The 20,497-nt window shown below is 40.4% G+C and overlaps 2 protein-coding genes and 1 non-coding gene across 3 annotated transcripts; 1 reads left to right on the top strand and 2 right to left on the bottom strand.

The window, feature by feature from the left end:
• Positions 1-214: 214 nt before the first annotated feature.
• On the bottom strand, positions 215-799 carry LOC122659575. The gene has a single exon (XM_043854675.1). The coding sequence runs from the start codon at positions 797-799 to the stop codon at positions 215-217; it is 585 nt and encodes a 194-aa protein (XP_043710610.1).
• Positions 800-6,000: 5,201 nt separating this feature from the next.
• Positions 6,001-17,513, top strand: LOC122660513 (dnaJ protein ERDJ3B-like). Its single transcript, XM_043855850.1, has 10 exons — positions 6,001-6,213; positions 6,294-6,442; positions 6,546-6,672; positions 7,480-7,594; positions 12,229-12,345; positions 12,555-12,641; positions 15,839-15,898; positions 15,984-16,061; positions 16,910-16,981; positions 17,075-17,513. The coding sequence occupies exons 1-10, from the start codon at positions 6,143-6,145 to the stop codon at positions 17,231-17,233; spliced, it is 1,035 nt and encodes a 344-aa protein (XP_043711785.1). The 5' UTR covers positions 6,001-6,142; the 3' UTR covers positions 17,234-17,513.
• Positions 17,514-20,345: 2,832 nt separating this feature from the next.
• On the bottom strand, positions 20,346-20,417 carry TRNAP-CGG. The gene has a single exon. It is a non-coding gene; the product is annotated as a tRNA-Pro (tRNA).
• Between the last annotated feature and the right edge of the window lie 80 nt (positions 20,418-20,497).

The raw sequence follows: 20,497 nt of genomic DNA, 5'->3' as shown, positions 1-20,497 counted from the left end.
TGGAACCTGCAAAACTTGTCTGGGTCCCGACAACCGGGGTGGTTACTCATTCTTGGAGGCCATTTGACGAATTTCTCATTCTGTATTTGCATCAAGATTTGTGAACGCTGCTGAGTGAGAGGGGTATACCGATCAAATACCTTTATGGGACTAACAGGTCGACGCTTCTCCGACCGTTGCCGCTTCCTGTCATCTTGGGATCCTCACGTTCTTCTTATTCAAGCCTCTTCTTGTTCGTTCTCACATGAGCGGTCTCTTGGCGAGCATGCATGATTTCTGTAGCGTTCATGAACTTCTTGCAACGGGCCAGCAATTCGTTCAGGTCTTCAGGCTCCTTCTTGCATAGAGAAAAGCTGAGATTCACATCTGCTATACTGGCGATTAACGCAACTTTAGCCATCGCGGGGTCCAGGTCATCAATTTCCAACTTCATGGAATTGAAACGAGAGAAGAAATCACGCAAGGTCTCGTTAGGCCTCTGGGCCAAGCTAGTGAGGCTTGCGGAAGTTCGCTTGTGTGTCCGACTACCGATGAAAGTTGTTGCGCACGCCGTGCTAAGGTCCCGAAAGACATGTATGGACTTCGGGGGTAGCCTATTGAACCAGGTCCTTGCTGCTCCGCAGAGGGTGGTAGGGAATGCTCGGCACATTATGGGGTTTGATGCCCCACAATATGCCATGAGGGCGTTGAATCCTTCTAAATGCTGAACGGGATCACTGGTTCCATCATAGTACTCCAGGACGGGCATTTTGGAACCCTTTGGGAAGGGGAAGGCCAAAATATGGTCAGAGAGTGCCATTGTGCCTGAAAAGACTGGCTTTTTGGCCTCAGCTTGGACCTATACCATTTGCTGCATTTGATCCTGCAGCTGTTTAATTTGTTGATGAAGATCAGTTGTGTGGGATGGTCCGGCTGCAAGGTCCTCTTGAAGCTCTTCGGTCTGGAACAATGCCTTTTTGGACTTCTTCTTACTGTGGGCTTGGTTCCTTGGGTTGTGACCAGGGTTTATCGATGAGGATTGGCTGTGCAGGCTAGAAGTTCGCCTCGAGCTAATGGGAGGGGACTTCTCCTTGGATTTAGCTTTTTCCACAGCCTGAGTGTTTTCTCTGACTGCTGTGGTCAAGGCCAAAACTTGCTGTTGGAGTGTATTGAACTGCAGCTGGGTTACAACACCTTTTTGGGCTTGTGGAATGATAGGAGACACAGGACGAGATCGATCCGGGTTTTTACCTGGAGACTTCGGATCCGGGTTTTTGTGCCCGACACTCGTTCGTGGAAGTTCTACTAGAAGTGGAGTACGCAAAACAAGGGAGGCATGAGTCGCACTACGGGCTTCCATGCTCTGCCGCTCCGGGGAGGACTTGTCTCTTGAAGTTTGAGGCTGTTTGGATGCGGAAGGCCGAGAGGCCCTGGTGTTAACCATGCTTGGGTTTTCGTGGGTAACTGTTGATTTCTTTTGTCGTTCCCACAGACGGCGCCAATTTGTTGTCTTTAATTTCTGTTCCAGCCTATCCGGACAATTCGTAAGAAATGGGGTGGATGCTCGGATTGAACCGGGCTTGTTTCGATATGTCTCTGGGGGTTTTCTCAATATTAGGCAACTATTGCTCCAAGTAGGTGAAAGTAAGAATGGTAAAAAGATGGGGTTTACCTCCACTGTCACTATTCCTTATATAGTCCATGTCGGTTTAGGTTTTGGACAGATAATCCAATCATCAGCTACTCCTGGACAGCCTGGGCCGTGATGAGCTATCAATAGAAAGGGTTGAAGGAACACTTTGCAAACGAATTTAATGAGGGGTGGCTGTCACGCCCTATTCCGCAGACAAGGAATATAATATCATATAAAGGGTGACTAGGACGACGCGTGTCATCCTACTAAACCGCCGGATCACCGACACGGTGTCCCAACGCTGATCATATCCAATATTAACACAATATAATATTAGAATGCGAAAAAGAGAATATTACATTCCAAGGATCGTAGTATTGCGGAAGCGTATAAATCGAATAGTTACAAGATGTTCAAGGCTAGATGATAAATACAAGAATTAGTTACATTTCCAATGACCATCTAATAACTATCAAAAATGGTATTACAAGAAGTATTTCACCATAGGCCTTAGCCTCAAAAGTAATCAAAAAGGGATCGAGTCCCGAATATCCTCACGGCCCGTAGGCACAATCATCGCAAGGACACCGTCGCCATGTTCCTCAAACACGGCCTCCGGTTCCTCCTCACCAATCTCATCGTATCCCGAGGGCTGAACTCCAAGTCCCGCGAGATATCCGCTCACTGCATCATAATCTAAAAGTGTGCGCACGAGGGGGTTAGCTCCACTGAGCCGGTGAGGGGATGGGAATGCACAAACACGTAATTCACATAGTCCAATGATGCATGCACATGTTAAGTTCATTTTTCCACCTAACAAACAACTAAGCCAATGGCATATGCTCTGTGACAACTCTGAGACACTGTGGGTCACTTAACTTATCGCCACAATGAAACCTCAATTGTCACGTGGGACCTACGCCCGATCGAAGCCTCCAAGACCACTCGTGGCGGACCCCGATAACCAATACTACCATGATGGCTCTCCCACCTCCACGAGAATCCGGTATCGATTACCCAACACCTAAACCCCTCATTGGTAAGGGTCGTAGCATAAGGGTGTGAAATCCTAGCCACAATATACTACATGCAAGTCCTATCGTCCCGAGAGGTAATCCGGCGCATCAACTTTTCATCCGGTTTAGTGCCCTTACACAAGACGGCACGGCGCATATCTGATTCACATGACATTCAACATAATTTCTTCATAAATGTTTATAGAGTTCGGGGTTCCAACCGAGACCCATCAAGATACAACATTACCAATCAACATTATAACAAATAGATATAAAATTATGCAATATGCGCAAACATGCTTATTAATTATAATGAGTACATAATATATAATGCAATAATAATAACAAGCCCATACAACCAAACCCACTCACAACGTATACGCCAAGCACCCGGTTTATCGCTTGTCGCCTCGATCAAGCAATAAGCCACAAAAGTGAATATTTTAACCTATACAAAGAGTGGAATAAGGTTAAACGAGCGAAAGGAACGGATCCCAAAAGATCTCCCACAAACACTTAAGTATAAGGTTTCGAGACGAAGAAGTGGTTGCAGGAGTGGTTTCATGCCCAAATTCTGCAACCACAAGTAAATCCTAGGAAACCGGGACGATTTTAGTCAAGGTCGGATGCGAGATGTGGTTTCGAAAAACTGAATCCAAGTGTAAATCCGAGCTTCACAGGGCTCAGGACAATTTTTGTCAAGGTCGGATGCGAGATGTGGTTTTGAAAAAAGCGAATCCGAGTGTAAATCCGACCTTCACAGAATCCTTCTCGGAAGGTAGTTTCGGGGGTTTCTTGCAGTCGAAATCACATGTAACCCTCACACCTTCGTCCAAAATCCAAGGATTCCCCTCCAAGGACCCCATTTCAAGTGGTTTTTAAAGCACAAGGACTTCTAGAAAACTCTATCCTAAGCTCCTTAGGGTCCAACCTTAAATCTCCCAATTGGCAATGAGAACCCTCACATTAGAGCTCATAATGGAGTGAACTAACTCCACCATAGCTTGGCTTTAAAGCTCCATCTACTCCCTAGGTTCCAAGAGAGATCTAGGTCAATCTCTCCCATTACCCAACCCCTTTTTGAAATCCAAAATAGAAGAAGGAAGAAGCTTACCTACCCCCAAGATGAGAGCTCCACGATTTCGCCCAAGAGATGGGGTCTCCACCTTCCTCCAAGCCTCTCTCTCCTTCCTCTTTCTCTTTCTCTCCTCTTTCTCTCCTCTTTCTCTCCTCCACGATTTAGGGTAGAAGAGGATGTTGAAGAAGAAGTAATGTTCTCTCCCCTCCTCCTCTCTTTTATAATAAATGGGTATTTGGGGTACCTCAAGTCAAATGGGTCATGAGGCCTAATGGGTCAACCCATTAGTCCTATGTGGGTAAGTGGATGGAATAACCCACCATTGGGCCAATAGGTTAAGTGGGCCTGCCCACAACCTTAATTAGGGAAAAGCCCATTCTTAGATGGGCTCATATGAGATGGGTATAAGTCCCCAATGTTCTTCCTAAAGGTACGCGGGACCCGAACTTAAATTATTCCCTTCTCTCATGAAATAGCTCGAGCGGTTCAAGCCCGGACCCGCGCCGAGGTTACCAAGGGAAGAATAATTAATAAGACTTGAGGCTAGAACTTACTTTTCCCCTCATGGTTTATTACCCATGACCCGAAACGCCACGCGCAACGCTAAGCTCATCACCGAACGAAATATCCACGAGGTGACGGTCCAGGATGCTCTCTCCGAACTCCTCGCTTCCGGGTGGTACTTGGAGGGTAGTCGGCGAAGTCGCCGTCAACGAACTTTCCCCCTCGGCGGTTGAGGAATCTTTCCTCCACGAGCAAACCGTCTGTGGTCAACGATTTTGTAGCTAGGTTTGACCATCATGGAGAACAGTCACCAAGATACATGGCATGTATCTACACGTCACGAGAAGAAATGATATTTAATTATATCCCGGTACGGTATAACATGGCCCACATGGCAATGTATTGTCGTGGAGCTCTGAGGACATGTCGACATGTGTACGAGCGTATTTTTATACATATCATCTACCAACAAAATTTTAATTATTTTTCTTTATAAACAATAATGTGAGAATTATACATTGTGTTTTACCAACCATGTTTAACTGGCCTACATCTTCACAATCGTGGATATGGAATGATTCAATGGGTAGAAGAAGAAGGAAGACCTTACTCTTCTAATCAATAAGTGGATCATTCATTTGAGGGTCCGAAGACCTTGACATCTGTAGCTCCTCCACCTTCGTCGGATTTTATCAAATGATACTTGAGAGGAGCAATTAAAGGCTTGGAGAATCATACAAGGATGTTGAGAGACGTCTTTGATACTGCTAGTAAGCTTAACTTGAACAAAGATGAAGATACCAGCTCCCGAAGCTTCAATGTGTATTTCTTGTTAATGAATGTTTAGAACTTGTCATTTGGTTTGTGTAGTTAGTTTAATAGTAATTTAAGATAAGTTGCTATAATGACATTTTCATAATTATTTTAGGAAAGTGAAATGGTAATGACATTTTCATAATTTTTGGTTATGGTGCCTTGGGTGGTAATGCAATTTACGTAACTATTTTGGTTAATTATGATGGTGATGACATTTCTGTAGTTATTAGTAGGGAGAAAGAAATAACGCCATCATGTCGTGCTAGACACCCCACCCATGCGCCCTGACACATGGTGTGCGAAATGACTACCATACCCCTGGTCATTTCCAAGGTTCTAGGGGTACGATGATCATTTTGTATGCCCATGTGTCAGGGCGTAGGGGCAGCGTGCTCTGTGCGATCAGGTGGCGTTCTCTTTCCTTATCAGTAATAGTGTTGAGAACTTGTTATGGAATAAGTTTGGAAAAGTCATTGCTGTTTTGGAATAGGTTTACCTAACATTAATCTAAAGCCAAAGAACACAGTTGAAGAATAGAACCAGAAAAAAGATACTTCTGGCCAGAACATAAACATTATCAAACGCAGTATTTTTCTCTTCATTATGGGGCGGCCAATTTCCAACCGCGTTTCTAGGTTCAATCTGGCGGGGCCTATTCCGGTTGTACCTGATATTAACAAGCTTGGATCGTATAGAGAAACAGGCCCCTTCTGCCAAGCAACAAGGAAGCTATTCATCCGAAAAGAAAGGGCTGTAAGCGGGTAGGAACACAGCGCGGGACCACGTGTCGCATTACTATTGGAAAAGCTACCATTTGCTATTCGTTCATTGGTTAGTTTTGAAAGAACACACGTCGATATAAAATTATAAAAGCCGTTTCGTTAAACGGCTATAAAGTTGGCTTTTCAAAGCGAGAACCAGGAACTGCTAGTGATCCCTCTGTATGCATATAATCGTTATTGTTATCGGAGTAACACCAAATCGTGCGAGAACTCTACTTTCTACATTTATTGGCAAATTTATCTTCGTCGTCAGCAGTAATCAGTAGATCTGTGACTGAACCCTAGTATTTCAGGGAGAGATCTAATCTCTCCAGATATCTGTACTTAATACTCAATGGCGCTTCAAAGAACGAGATTGTTTCTGTTCGTTTGCGTTTTATCTTATGCGCTTTCTGTTCTTGGAGGGTAAGAACAGCTCTCTCTCTTTTTAAATTACAAATTAAGAACCTTTGTTTTATTCTGATAAAATTATCGAAATGTTGTAGGAAAAGCTATTATGATATTCTGCAAGTCCAAAAAAGCGCTTCGGATGAACAGATCAAACGAGCTTATAGGAAGCTAGCGTTGAAGTATCACCCTGATAAGAACCAGGGAAATGAGGAGGCTAATAAGAGATTTGCGGAGATTAATAATGGTACAATATGAATGGCGGATGCCGCCGCTTCATAGTGTCTTGTTTCCATTTTTTGTTTATAATGCTGCATTAATTTACTTTGATTTTATTGTTACGCTATCAGCATATGAAGTGCTGTCGGATCGCGAGAAAAGGAGTATCTACGATAGGTATGGCGAAGAGGGTCTGAAGCAGAACGCAGCCGGTGGCGGCAGGGGTGGAGGGATGAACATCCAGGATATCTTCAGCTCGTAAGTGGACGTCCTTTGCCAGGCAGTCTCTTTCATTAAATTATTGAACTTCTGTAACGGTGGAATGTTATGTGAAGTGAGCTGATGTCTTTCTCTTCTTTACAAAACTGGATGGATTTTATTGTAACTGAATAGGAAGTAGAGTATATCTAACAAACCCCATGCCACTGCTTCTCCCAAATAATCACATCTATAGCCACATTAGGCGTGTCTTATGAAATTCTGTATTTTTGCAATGAAGGTAAATAAGGGTAGTTAATCTAGGGTAACTATTAGGTGCAAAGATCTCCCCATGTTATGTTTATTTATATATAATGGTCGGAATCAGTGCCATGAAATTACTGTAAAATAAAATTGCTCACTGCTTGACTGTCTACTCAAGAAATGAGCACTAGTTCATGAATTAGGGACAATAAGCCCAAGAAATACAGTGATCTACAAACTAAAAATATTGGCTAGCGTGCTTTTGTGGAATCATTTCTGTTCTGGATCCATTTGATCTGGTAGATTAATAGTCATATGTACACTTACTATATAATAATAAGGCTGTATCAGGCTAGACTGTTTTACATTTACTTGTGATTAATAGATATTTAATGACTTATTTTCTATACCCAGAACAATACAACTATCAGAGATCGATGTAACAAACAAGATTTGTAATTGTGTATCTGTTTCCTAGCTATGATGAATTTGTGTTTCTCTTTCCAGCTTCTTCATTTAAGTTATAAAGGTGTTTTTATCTGCTTCTAGAATATGGTTCAATCAACTTGGCCTTTTCGCTGACAAGATTGATTTGTCTTTCAGCTTCTTTGGTGGAGGTCCAGCAGAAGAAGAAGAAGAGAAAATTGTCAAAGGTGATGATGTTATTATTGAACTGGATGCAACATTGGAAGATCTGTACATGGGAGGTTCACTGAAGGTACTAGACATTTTTTTACTGAATGAGCCCTCTCTTGTGTCTACAACTGTCATCACAAACATAGTATCTTAATCAATGTAGGATTGAACTTTATCATGCATACAAATATGGCTTTTAAGTTTTGGATGCACACAAATATAACAACCGGTTTGAGTTTCTAAAGTCATGTGTTTTCTCTTTTAAGTCTTAGATGCACACAAATATAAATATATAAACGAACCTTCATTTGTAAATGTCTTTTTACCCAGTAAATCCAAACCGGTTGTTGTTAATGTTTGCAGAGAAGAGATATATTTATCGGACCAACCCAACTGGTGATTTCTGACTAGTCTTTCTGAATTTTAGAGCACAAAGCAAATAAAAAATAAAAAGGAAAGGGAGAAATTTGGGGTCAATGGAACACAATGATATGTCATAAGCTGTTACATCTTCCATATCCAAAAGTCAACGTTAACGTATAACTAGATTAAATACCCTATAGAAAGGATTGATGCATACTGCTTGCTAAGGGTCTCTTTACTGAGAATGTACGAAAGATATTTATTCCAACCAGACCCCAATACAAGCATGCCTGCTATAGAGATTAGAGAACCTTAAATGTTAGGCTATTTCCAGATATAAATCAGTGTCCCCCTCTGGCCCTTTCTGACTAGTTCATTTGGGGTCTTCTGACCTAGGCATGCAGTCAAATTAGAGATGTTCCTTGAAGATGTTGAAGAATGGGATTCCCTGAGTTGAAGTGGTCTATAAGGAGCACCTCAAGATAATCCAATCTCTATGCCAAATCTCCCATAACTTATTGGCGAATTGAATCTTGACAAAGATAAATAGAGTGGAAAGGAGTGAAAGGATATGTGTAACCAACCTCATCTAGCTGGGATGAGGCTGTGTGCAGTTGTATATCGAAAAGTTGGAGGTGATCATAGGCTGGCCTGAAGCTGAAACAGAAAGCATGGAATGCAATTGCACGCAGTCCTTACAAATGGACTGTGATGCTCCTTGAATTCTCTGTAACAGCCTTAGTAACACAATAATAAGGTTCCAGGGAGCTCATATTCTTGACCATCAGAAACCCAAAGTCAACTGATTATTTATTCTCTGTGCTCTCCATATTGGTACTTAGTTCTAATAAAGTTAAGATGTTAGTAGGTCCTGGCATATGTTTATTTTCTTGCGGTTCTTTTTCAGTTTGGATCCTTTTTAGAGTTTGAGTGCAATGGGAGTCTGAAAAAGAAATGCCTTTATGGGGCTATAAGCAGCCATATTTAGGCATGGTAAGTCTGGATTTTTACCTATTTTCAGTGCTAGTGTCTTCATTGATGTTAAGGGAAATATCCATGGGTTAATCTATTGGTTAGGTCACTTTTTTTTATTTGGGTAACTTACGGACCTCCATTTACGAATGCTTAAATTACACTTCCCTCCATGTGTTTCTAAAAGGTACATACTTATCCCCTGCTTTCCAACCTAATTAACACTTAAAACCCAACCATTAGTAAATTCTGTTAGTTGCTAACGGTAGGAACTTATAATAATTTTATGACAATTCTTCCCTTGGGAGGGTAGAATTACATATTTGTCATTTTATTTACTTCTTCTTCTTCAACCACCGCTCCACTGCTGCGACCTCCGACCATCCCTGCACAGACCCTCCTGCACCCCACCACCGCTGGCTGCTGCAACCTCATGCAGGAAAGCTTTCACAGGATTTTTTTAGTGCAATAAAATTCCAATCTTTACACTAAATAATCCTATATAATTGTGGGGGTTAGAAAATTTCGGTATTTTCACACAAATCGCTCACTCAAGGTTTAGAAAATTTCTCCTTTTTAACCAGAACTAGAGGCTCATGTTTCCCTTATTTAAGATCCCTTCCTCGTTCAGTTTCTGTCTCTCTCGATAACGTGCTAGGGTTCCGTTTCTTATCCATTGCTGCTGCTCTGTTATTTTCTCTCCCGTGCCTGTTTCTTCAAGCATTTCGTTTTATTCCAGAGGTCTGCCAGGATTTTGGGTTGTGTTGGAATTTCAATACGATTCCCAAATCCTGTCGGCTTCTAATTGCTCCATCTCAAGTGTTGATTACGGGCTATCCTTGTTGATCTATCAAATTTAGGGTTTTTGGCGGGGTTTGTGTCGGTGGTTCTGATTCTGGTTATCGAAGTGTTCTATTGGCAAACTTTTCTAGACAAGAGAGAAGGGCAGGAAAAGGGGCGGTGGGGACAAGAAGACAAAAAAAAAGGGGGAAGGAATAAGGATTTTTCTCCTATCTTGAGTGAGGATGCCAGCGACGGATTATCAGGGGTTCTTCAGTGCCCTTCCCTTCTATAGGTCGTTCATTATTGAGTATTAGTTGCGATCAAGTTCATTCCATGGAAGGGAACCAGGAAAAATAGGAAAAAAAAAAAAAAAAGCTTTCCCGTAGTGGCAGAGAAGATTCTACAGCAAAGTTCTCCAAATGTTGCTGTCGCTGCCCATGTATTGGGAGAGGCAGTCTAGGAGCTTGCACTCCAGGGCTTTGAATTGTGAATATCTGTTAGTAGACGATTCTGAGATATGATAGTCTGTACAGCTGTTTGTCCCTGTCAGTTTGCTTGCCTCATGTAGCATGTCCCAACTCGACATATATGTGCATGATTAGTTCACAATTGAGCCTGGATGGCTGATGGCATTGAGGGAGCCTAGAAGATCTTGGCAGAGTGGGAATCTGAGGGCACTGCATATGACTTCCGTGTTCTAAACTTTTTGCCTTGCTTATTGCAAGAGGGGTCATTGGGAGAAGGCTGAAGCATTTATAAAGAAGGCTATAGAGATGGGGTAGAAGCCTTGTGCAAGAACATGGGGCGGTGGGGTGCAGGAGGGTCTGTGCAGGGGTGGTCGGAGGTTGCAGCAGTGGAGCAGTGGTTGAAGAAGAAGAAGAAGAAGAAGAAGAAGTAAATAAACGGACAAATATGTAATTCTACCCTCTTCAAGGGTAGAATTGTCATAAAAATTATTATAAGCTCCTACCATTGGCAACTAACAGAATTTACTAATGGTTGGGTTTAAGTGTTAATTAGGTTGGAAAGCTGGGGATATGTCTGTACTTTTTAGAAACACAGGGGGGGAGTGTAATTTAGGCATTTGTCAAGGGAGGTCCGTGTAATTTACCCTTTTTATTTTTCTTACAGGTGTAATGTTGAATGGAGGGTGAGCCTTGGTGCAATGGTAAAGGTTGCTCCATTGTGACCAAGTGGTCATGGATTTGAGTTTGGAAACAGCCTCTCTACGAAAGCAGGGGTAAGGCTGTGTACATTAAGACCCTCCCCAGACCTCGCAGTGGCGGGAGCCTCGTTCACTGTGTACGCCCTTTTTTGTAATGTTGAATGGATTTTCTACTATTCCTACTGTTTGTGGAGATTATTAATTGCCAGATCTTGTGAAGGTTCTAACTGTGTTGATTCTGGGCCAATATAAAGGCCAAGTATCTGTTTTCTTTACCTTTAGTCTTTCTTTATAGTTGTTTCCTGCTAATTCTTTGTCTGATTAGCGAGGTCAACTGAACTATAACCTCAACTTTGTTTACCCAATTGACTTGAAATTCCTAATGTTAGAATAGGCTGGCCACCAATTTCCATGATTTTTTAAGATCATTTTAGATGTTTCTTGAAATTCATAGTTGTCAAGTGTTGCCTTGGTCGCCTAGACGGGCACCCTGGTCACCTTACATCTGGACCCCCCCTCCAATGCCTTGGGTCACCTAGATGCTGTGACAACTATGTCTTGAATTACTAACCTGACCTGAAAAATTGGGTCTTGAATTCAGCGGACATCTCAATTTGCACACCGAGTGACCATGTCCTGATCAGATTTTGAAGATTCTTCTGTCTTATTTGTTCACGGAAGTATATGCCTGTGAACTTCCACAAAATTTGGAATCCATTGAGTGAAATTTGATCGCAATCCTAGAGCCTAGTAGGAGTCTTTTCATGACTAAAGGCCATAGTTGTCAGTTGTCACGGCGTCTAGGCGACCCAAGGTGTTGGAGGGGGTCCAAAGTCAAGGCGAAACCACCTAGGTGACCAAGGCGCCTGGATGCCTAGGCTATGCTTTAACAACTATGCTAAAGGCCATACTTATCCCTCACTTAATATCTCTTTAGCCCTTCCCTGCAGGATTTGATACATCGTGCATGGCATGTACTTGATTATAGGTACTGATTTTTTAATCATGTAATGGATCTAGTATCATTCCCTCGACCCTGAAGTCTCACCATTTTTTTTTGAACATGTTTTATCTGTTGAGATACATATGTTGGGAAATAGAGTTAAACACATAAAAGAAGGGTTAAGACTCATAAAGCTATCTCCTTTCAGGCGTCTAATCTGGTTACCCGGTGCAGCACATGTTCGCATATTCTTACTGATAGTTTGGTTTCTGTTTTATCATCTCCATCCTGACAAGTAGACAGGCTAAAACTATTTTTTTGACATGCTGTACTAATGCATGATGGTATTGGTCCACAACTGGAATGCTTCTGTTTGCTTCAGAAGTTTTACATGGATATTTTTTTTTGTGTTGCTCTCCTATAACTACTAGTCATGCAATAAGTTGGATAGTTATTTCTTCACTTATTATGTATTTTATCCAATTATTAGGTATGGAGGGAGAAAAATGTTTTAAAACCAGCCCCTGGTAAGAGGCGATGTAACTGCAGAAATGAGGTCTATCACAAGCAAATTGGCCCGGGAATGTTTCAGCAGATGACAGAGCAGGTAATCCACTTTTCGATAGACTTGTCAAAGAAATGCTTATGCAAGGTTGCTTCTGTAAGTTGTCTTTGTAGATCATGCTTCATGATTGCACAGACTTTTAGAATTTTTGGTCAAGCATTAATTTCATTTTTGCCTTCATATCCTTTTTACCAACAGCTCAAGGCTAGATTTCTACTGTCGTATAATAACATTAAGCTCTACTCTTTCAGGTCTGTGAGCAATGTCCAAATCTGAAATATGAAAGAGAGGGGTACTTCATCACCGTTGATATTGAAAAGGGGATGCAAGATGGGCAAGTAAGCTTTATTTCAAGCAGATGCTTTTATATGAAGGAAATTCAGTTCATAAATTTCTCTGTATTCATCTTCATAATCCCTAACAGTTTATTCTTTCTTGATCTTGGTGTTGAGATAAATAATTAATCTTGATATGTCGCTGTCCTCCCATTCTTTCCTTGGGAAGTTAACTAGAAGCAGGGTTGGAGCCAGGAATTTTACATTGGGGAGGGGGTTAGGTTCAATAGTTGACCCTCTGTCGAATTAGGACCCGCTTCACATCCAGTTCATATTTGAAGTTCCTATAAAAAAAATCTCGCCTTTGAAAAGGGTTGATGTATCCAATCCAACCGTTTGAAAAATAGGCACCACTTGGATGATATGCATGCCAAGCCTCTGGCCCAACTCAACTAAATGGTCCTGTATCAAAGTTGGATTCTTATCTTTTTGATAAATGGAAGGCTGATGTGTTAATTTTGATTAATAGATAAACCTTATGTCAGTGAACTTGTTGATTGGCTACTAAACAAATATCAAAGCCAAAAATTCAATCACATATCAACATACTCTATTAACCTTTCCCTCATATATATGTATATTTAGTCGCGCATTTTAACTATGCCATGTGTAATGTAGAAGGAGTTCAACTAAGAACCACTCTACAGTAGGATCGATGAGAGTTGCAGCAGAAAACCAAAATAGAAACTGAATCAGAATTAGTAACTTAGTGAATAGGGACCAAATCAGCAGCAGGAATGGCTCCAAAGTAGGATCGAGTGAAGACCAAGGCAAGGGTGGTTTGTGCTCCAAATATCAGCCAATTCTAATGGCTGGTTGTGAAATTATTCAAGTCTGAAGTTTGCAACAGATTCTGGTCGGAACTGAGATCGCAGGTGTAGCAGTCCTTCACTTGATTGTGTAAGCAGCAGCAGCAGTAATTGGTGATGATTGTGGATTGATTCATCAAAGAGTTCTCCAGCAGCAGTTTATTGCAGTCACAAGATGGCAGCAACAGTAGGGGTCGATTGGAAGAACCAAAAAAAAAAGTAGAAGGATAGATAGAAAGGGGGATAGGGATAGGGTTAGGAGGGAAGGTAGGCTATCTCAGCCTTGAGTCTCTCACCCACAGCTAACTCAGCTGTTGAAAGGCAAATTCTTTCTCAAAATTGGAGGCAAGCATTGCTTGTAAATTTCATTAATCAATTGGCGACTCTTTCTTACCATGGGTGCCAATTTTATAGCTTAGGCAAGCTTACAAAATAGAAAGTAAGAAAATAGAAACTTTCTAAAATAGGAACTAAATGAAAATAAAAAGTAGAGAAATAGAAACTACTAAGACTTTATAGACTCCAGCCTTCTAAACCAAAAGGAAGGACACAAATTTAGAAAGTAACTAGGCAGCAATAAAAGCTACTTTGTCTTGCTATCTTCAGTGGGGCCCACAGAATCTCCATTATTTGCTTTGACTTCCTTCCCCATTCAAGGCTTATGGACCCACAACACTGTTCACGTAAACAGCACCACGTGAATAGTGACTCGAGTACCGCTCACGTGAATAGTAATGTGTGAACAGTAACTTTTTTCCAGAATTTTATTTTGGTCCTTCTCCTCTTTATGCTTTGATCTACATCAATGTGGCATGATGCTTTTGGGTTGAAATTTAACACGAGCAGAGGGTGACCTGGACGACATGTTCACAAATTTTAAGTACCAACAAGCGTTCACAAGGAATGCAAGGACATTCACAGAGATGTCTTTCTGTAGGAGCTCACTTAGACGGACCACCCGTTACATGATAGGACCCATCTTACAGTCCGCAACATATATTAAACAAATGCCCTTTTTTTTCCTTTTAAAATAAGGACCAACTTTTACCTTGAAAAAAAACTAGGACCCACTTCCAACCCAAGTAATATGTGAAATCAAAAATTTTAAATGTCAAGGTGGGAGGGATGCCTTTTGTTTGTAAAGAGGGGGGCCCACCTTCCACTACAAATTTATTGCAACTTGATGTCAACCAAAAGCTGGCCCAAACCTGAAAGTACCCAGCCTGATCTTGTATTTAACAGGTTGTGTTGGGTACTAGCCCCTAGCCCAGCTCTTCTCTTGCTTGTCTCTCTTCCTCATCGTACGGTGACTAATTTTTGCCGTACATGTTCATCAAGTCATTGTTTCATTGCTGGAGTTCTCTTTGATTTTAACAGCTGTAACTTTTCTTTGCCCTCAAGGGTCTGCTATTCTTGCTTTGGTTCCTTGGCCAACTACTTGGATTAGGTTGGCCATATATTAATCTGTTTTATAAACTTATAAAAAGAGGCAATAAAGATATAGGATAAAAAAGGGGATGGAGTATGAAAAGTCTCTCTCCAGTTTTAGAACTTCTTATTAATAAAACAAGAAAAGCTCTTATTGTGTGGACCTAAAGTTGATATATTATTTTACTTTTTAAAAAAAAAAAAAAAGGGTGTAGCAATGGCCTTTGTTCATCTCAAATAGAAGTCTGGCCAAGCATTTGATGTTTCCAGGTTTCAACATATTTTTCGATCAGTGACTGACCCACCAAATGACCGCATGATGGGGAGTTGATTGGTCTGAGCCGTCGGTGTGGGGTGGTTAAATAACTATGATATTAACGAAATAGATTTAAGTCTTGTGTCAAAAGTTTCCCCCTCCTTTTTTTTTAGATTAATTCTAGAATATTTCAGGTTTTTAGTTATAAGGCTTTATGCCTAACTAAAAGGATTTCTTTGATAGATGTTGATGAATTTTAGCCGTCAGCTTGTGTTGTAGTTTCTTCTTTAATTTCTTTCCAATTATTTTTGAATTGAAATCTCTGATTTCTTCTATTTCCCTGTACATTTGTGGTTTGGTGTGCTGCCTCCTTGTGCATATTTGTTTTGATCTTTCCAGTTTGAAGTTAGTTCACATTGTCTGTTGACTAGCATGCCCTTTGATCGGTTATTCTCTATTATGCACTTCTGCTTCACATTCAAAGCTTGCTGCATTTTTTTGGCATATTAGGTTTGATCTGTCCAATTAGAAGTTAGAACATATTGTCTGCTGTGCTAGAATGCCCTCTGAACAGTTACGAGTTGTCAGGCTTTCGGTTGATGTACTTTCTAGCACTGATCAGGAGTTAATAATAGTTCATCAGGGAACCTTTTTTTCATGTTTATTTCTTTGGCTCCTAAACATTACATGTTCTCTGTTTCTTACAGGAGGTAGTGTTTTATGAGGATGGTGAGCCTATAATAGATGGAGAAGCTGGAGATCTCAAGGTTTGTTCTTTTTATGTACATTTTACTGCCTATACACTAGTTCAAATTGTTGATTCAGGATAACACTCATCTTCCTCCTGAGCAGTTCCGTATTCGTACTGCACCACATGAGCGATTCAGAAGAGACGGCAATGACCTGCATACTACTGTTACCATAGCACTGGTAATTGTCTTTTCTTGTTTAGTTTCTTGTTCTCATTTGTTTTCTTATAGGCTTTTGTTCACTATTATTTTTCTATTTAGTTATGCTTGTGCCTAACCAAAGTTGAAGTGGAACCTTGATCTAAAACGTAAAGTACTGTTTCCTTATTTCAGCATCTCCGTTTCTTAACTGATGTAGGTATATATGATCATTCTAAATAAATAAACGGGAACCTGCCAGCTAGCTGACCTGGAAACCAAACTCGTCTTCTTTTTCTTTTTCTTTTTCTTTTTCTTTTTGGGATAGGAAAGATATATTATATTTTAACCCCTAGACCCCTTCCCAAGGTGGGATTTGATCCCAAGACCTTGCTACATCCAGCTGAGGCCCTTAATGGTTGCACTAGCCGGCACCTTCAACTCCTTGTCGATTTTGTCCGTGGGAGGAAGTGATTCTAAGCTGATGTTGCCAACTGTCATGTTGAAACTATGCCTATCTGATGATATGATTGCGTTGGCTGGAAAGCTTGACCTTTGTAGCCTGTGATTTAAAACATTGATGCAGGGTGATGGTCCATTCCCTGTACTATTCAAGTTGTTCAATGAATGTGATACCAACACAAGGAATTGGTATCTGAATCGGGTCCAGCCGATTCCATTACGGATCAGCTGGAATCGGCTGAAATCAGATGATTTGCCTGATCCGATCCTGATTCTGATTTTTAAATCCTGAGATCATCCGTGTATATCTGTATTTAAATGTTGTACATTCCCCCCTCCTCCTTTTCTTCTCTCCTTTTCTTATCTTGTTAACTAGGAAACATTTTCACTTTTCTCCTTAGCTGATTTGATGGCCATGGTTTGCTCCAGGTCCAAGCACTAGTTGGATTTGAAAAGACCATCAAACACCTGGATGAACATCTTGTAGACATCAGTTCAAAGGTGAGCATGAATATGTGCTTTATTGAACTTTAGATGTTGTCTGTGTTATTTAAACACTCAGTCAGGGGATTGACTTGGGGATAATACTTCCAGGGAATTACGAAGCCCAAAGAAGTGAGAAAATTCAAAGGTGAAGGGATGCCATTGCATTTTAGTTCAAAAAAAGGGGATTTATATGTTACATTCGAGGTTTTGTTCCCTACTTCATTAACGGAAGACCAGAAGACGAAGATCAAGGCAATTCTGAGTTAATCTTATAGTTCTTTCCGTTTTGAGTCCCAAGATATCCCGCATTGTACAATTATGATCGAGGTCAACCAGAAGCCAAAGGCAGCCGAAGGATTTAGTCAATGCTTTAATCCTTGACACTGCCCTATTCCCATGAGGCAGATTTTGCTCTGATTTTGACCTTACATGAATAGTCTCCCCTCCCCCCCGCCCGCCCCAACCCTCCAAATTAATGTAAGATTCTAACAGAAAATAGTGTTGAAGATATTGAACTCTAATTTTGTTGTGCAATTGTTTCTTTTACTTACTCTTCATGCCAAGTTTATTTTATCAGAACGAAAGTACAGTGTATAAGGTGGCAGCAAGGCTGTCCTTCAATGGACAAACGGGAAATACCTATTGCAAAGTGGAATTCACTGTTGGGATCTTTCTAAATTGGTTTTAGAATTTTCTTTTTTTGTATTTCTTTATCTGGAAAAGTTTCATACAAACCAATTAGAACACATTCCTACTCTCCCACTAATTTCTTTCTACATGAACAAGATCTCTCATTTTGATAATTGGATAAGATAGGAATTCTTTGAATTGATTACTTATCATTTTTTGTGGTTTAACTCAACCAAATGACTCGATATGTTGTTTGTATGAAATTTCATTTTTTCAAAGGTCTAGCACAAATGGTAGACGTTAGTTCTTCCCTAACAACCATTGTTATAGATCCGTGTTAATGGAGCAATTATGACAGTTGATTGCATAAAATTACATAAAAACCTAAGTTTCTTGTTATAGAAATACCATTTTATTGTAATGAAATCTATTGGCCATTTTTGATTGTTTTCAGTTTGAAATCATTTTTAAGGTGTACTTATACTTGAGTTGGGTAAAACTTGACCAATGACATGGACCTTGTTTCCTCCACTCACCATGGTTGTTGATGTGGGAAATTATGATGGATACAAACATAACAGCAATCCTTTCACTTATAAGGACCCTTGAGAAAGAACTTTACAATGGGTTCCCCTCCCCTCCTATCCTTAACTCCGTTGTAAATCTTTATTTCTCTAGCCACCATTCAAGGAATAATTATCATCTCCAATTTGTGGGTACCTCCAATTCCTCTAATAGAGAGGAGTGGATCCCACCTTGGGCAGTATTTTTAGGTAGGGGGTAGGGTGGTCATTTTCCCCCATTTGAGGAATTGAAAGAATTGAAGGGGGTAGCGAATTGGAGGGGATAAGGATTCCTATTCAAGTCACCCAAAAATTCAGTCCAAATGGAAAGATCCAAGTAAAAAATCTTTTTGTGGGATCTAAGAAGCATTAATATTTACCACATGATAGGTTAGATGAGGTGGATGTTTTGTGAACAAATAAACCATAGGGTCCATATAAATTAGGAAGTTTTAGCCCAAACAAGGTCGGCCATAGTAAAGTAAGACACTGAAAAATTGAAACAATAAAGAAAATTATCGAAAATAATAACTAAAAATTTAAGGAAAAAATGCCAATATACAAGAAGACATGATTGAATTTGAGAATGAAATCCATCATAAAGCCAATTAGACTATTCCCTAATAAATATCAAATCATCGAAATTGTTGTAAACACAAAAAATAAATAGTAGAAATTGCTGCATCACCTTTCCATGTGGTTCAACCAAGCGAAATAATATAGGAAAACTTTTAACATATAGCCTTTACAATTCCCTACTGGAAAAAAGGGAAAATTCTTTTGTTATTGTTTTTTCTTTTTTGGTTCGAGACCCAAAATGGAGCCAGATCCAAAGGGATCTTTATCGTCTCCAATTAACTGTCCCTTTATTTCCTCCAATTCCTCTCATAGGGGGCCGGAAATGACCACCCTATCCCCTGCCCGAACATACTACCTGGGTGGTGTCCACTCCCCCCTATTAGAGGAATTGGAGAAATTGGAGGGGCAGATAATTGGAGACGATAATAATTGGATCCAAAGGGCTATACTTGTTAAATACTATGGCTTACTATGTTAAATAGGGTGGGGTGTCAAAGGGTCAAATATACGGCCAATCCTAGACTTACGCTAGACTCAATCGGCTAGCAGTCGACCCACGCAGTGCAGCACCTTGTGGTTAGGTTTCAATGAGAAAGGCAAAAGGTTTCTTCAAGGAGGCAAAGAGAGCATTCTCTTCATGATCACCTATTTTGCCAACAATGGCATGATTGGATATGGCTCAATTTTGTGAACAAATGAATCGTTGGTTGTATAATCTTAACATTTCTCCCCCTCATCAGAACTCTATGGATTTTATTGTTATTGATTCGTGTTTATCTGTTGATAATTGTTTAGTTAATCTCTCTATTCCTTGTTATTAACCACTACGTATTGATTTGTGCAGGAGTTGCTAACGCATTAGTATCATTTGCCTCGGCTTATTGCATTTTGTTTCCGCTGATAGTTGCAGGTTTTGAAAAACTGAAGAGCAAAGCAAAAACGGAGATGGTTGGTATTCTAATAGGAATTAGTCAAGCATGAAAGAATTCCTATTTGATAACTAAACTATGGTGCCACCACAGAGAAGTTCTCACAATGCTGCTGACTTCTTCTACAGAAGAATTACTATTTGATAACTGAACTATGGTGCCACCACAGAGAAGTTCTCACAATGCTGCTGACTTCTTCTACAGAATCCTGGCCATCACATCTCCTTCCTGCATTGCTCAAGTTTTTGCCAGATTTTTTTGTGTTAAAAATGATGACTTGCTTGGATGACCCAGTGGTCCTAATTATGCAACACTTAGCTTTTTGTACTCTCCTTGGAGAACAATCGTTTTGTAATATAAACTTTGATGTATATCTTATTAATTAATTTTAGTTTGTTTTACTCAAAGAAAAAAACAAAAAAATTTGTGAATAGGTGAATTCATTGGTCCTCTACTCACAAGACAAGACGTATGAAAAATGAGTGAATGAGTGAGTGTGTGAGTGTAGTGTCTGTTGTGTATATCCGTCATTCCACGATCTTAAAAGTCAGTTAATCTTTTTGGGATTGGTGTGTGGTTTGTGTGATTACATTTTCATTAAAAAAAATAAAATAAAAAATAAAAAAATGACAAAGACTCTACCTCGAAAAAAAAGAAAAAAAAAAATTTTGATAAATGGGGGCGTTGCGAGAATCGAACTCGCGACCTCTCGCACCCGAAGCGAGAATCATACCACTAGACCAAACGCCCTGTTTGCCATCTGTTGCTATTCTATTGTCATTAATCCAAAACATAGTTGACTCGGCTGCCCCCGTCTCACTATGCTCCTC

Source organism: Telopea speciosissima, chromosome 4, assembly GCF_018873765.1.
Source record: "Telopea speciosissima isolate NSW1024214 ecotype Mountain lineage chromosome 4, Tspe_v1, whole genome shotgun sequence".
NCBI classification, from domain to species: domain Eukaryota; kingdom Viridiplantae; phylum Streptophyta; class Magnoliopsida; order Proteales; family Proteaceae; genus Telopea; species Telopea speciosissima.
Note: the sequence above shows the minus strand (reverse complement) of the source record. Positions and strands in the feature narration are given on the sequence as shown.

Excerpts from the sequence above, each read along its gene's own strand:
- LOC122660513 (XM_043855850.1), top strand. The coding sequence starts at position 6,143 with ATGGCGCTTCAAAGAACGAGATTGTTTCTGTTCGTTTGCGTTTTATCT. Across the intron at positions 12,346-12,554 it reads TTCAGCAGATGACAGAGCAG|GTCTGTGAGCAATGTCCAAA; the intron begins GTAATCCACTTT and ends CTACTCTTTCAG. Across the intron at positions 15,899-15,983 it reads GAGAAGCTGGAGATCTCAAG|TTCCGTATTCGTACTGCACC; the intron begins GTTTGTTCTTTT and ends CCTCCTGAGCAG.
- LOC122659575 (XM_043854675.1), bottom strand. The coding sequence starts at position 799 with ATGGCACTCTCTGACCATATTTTGGCCTTCCCCTTCCCAAAGGGTTCC.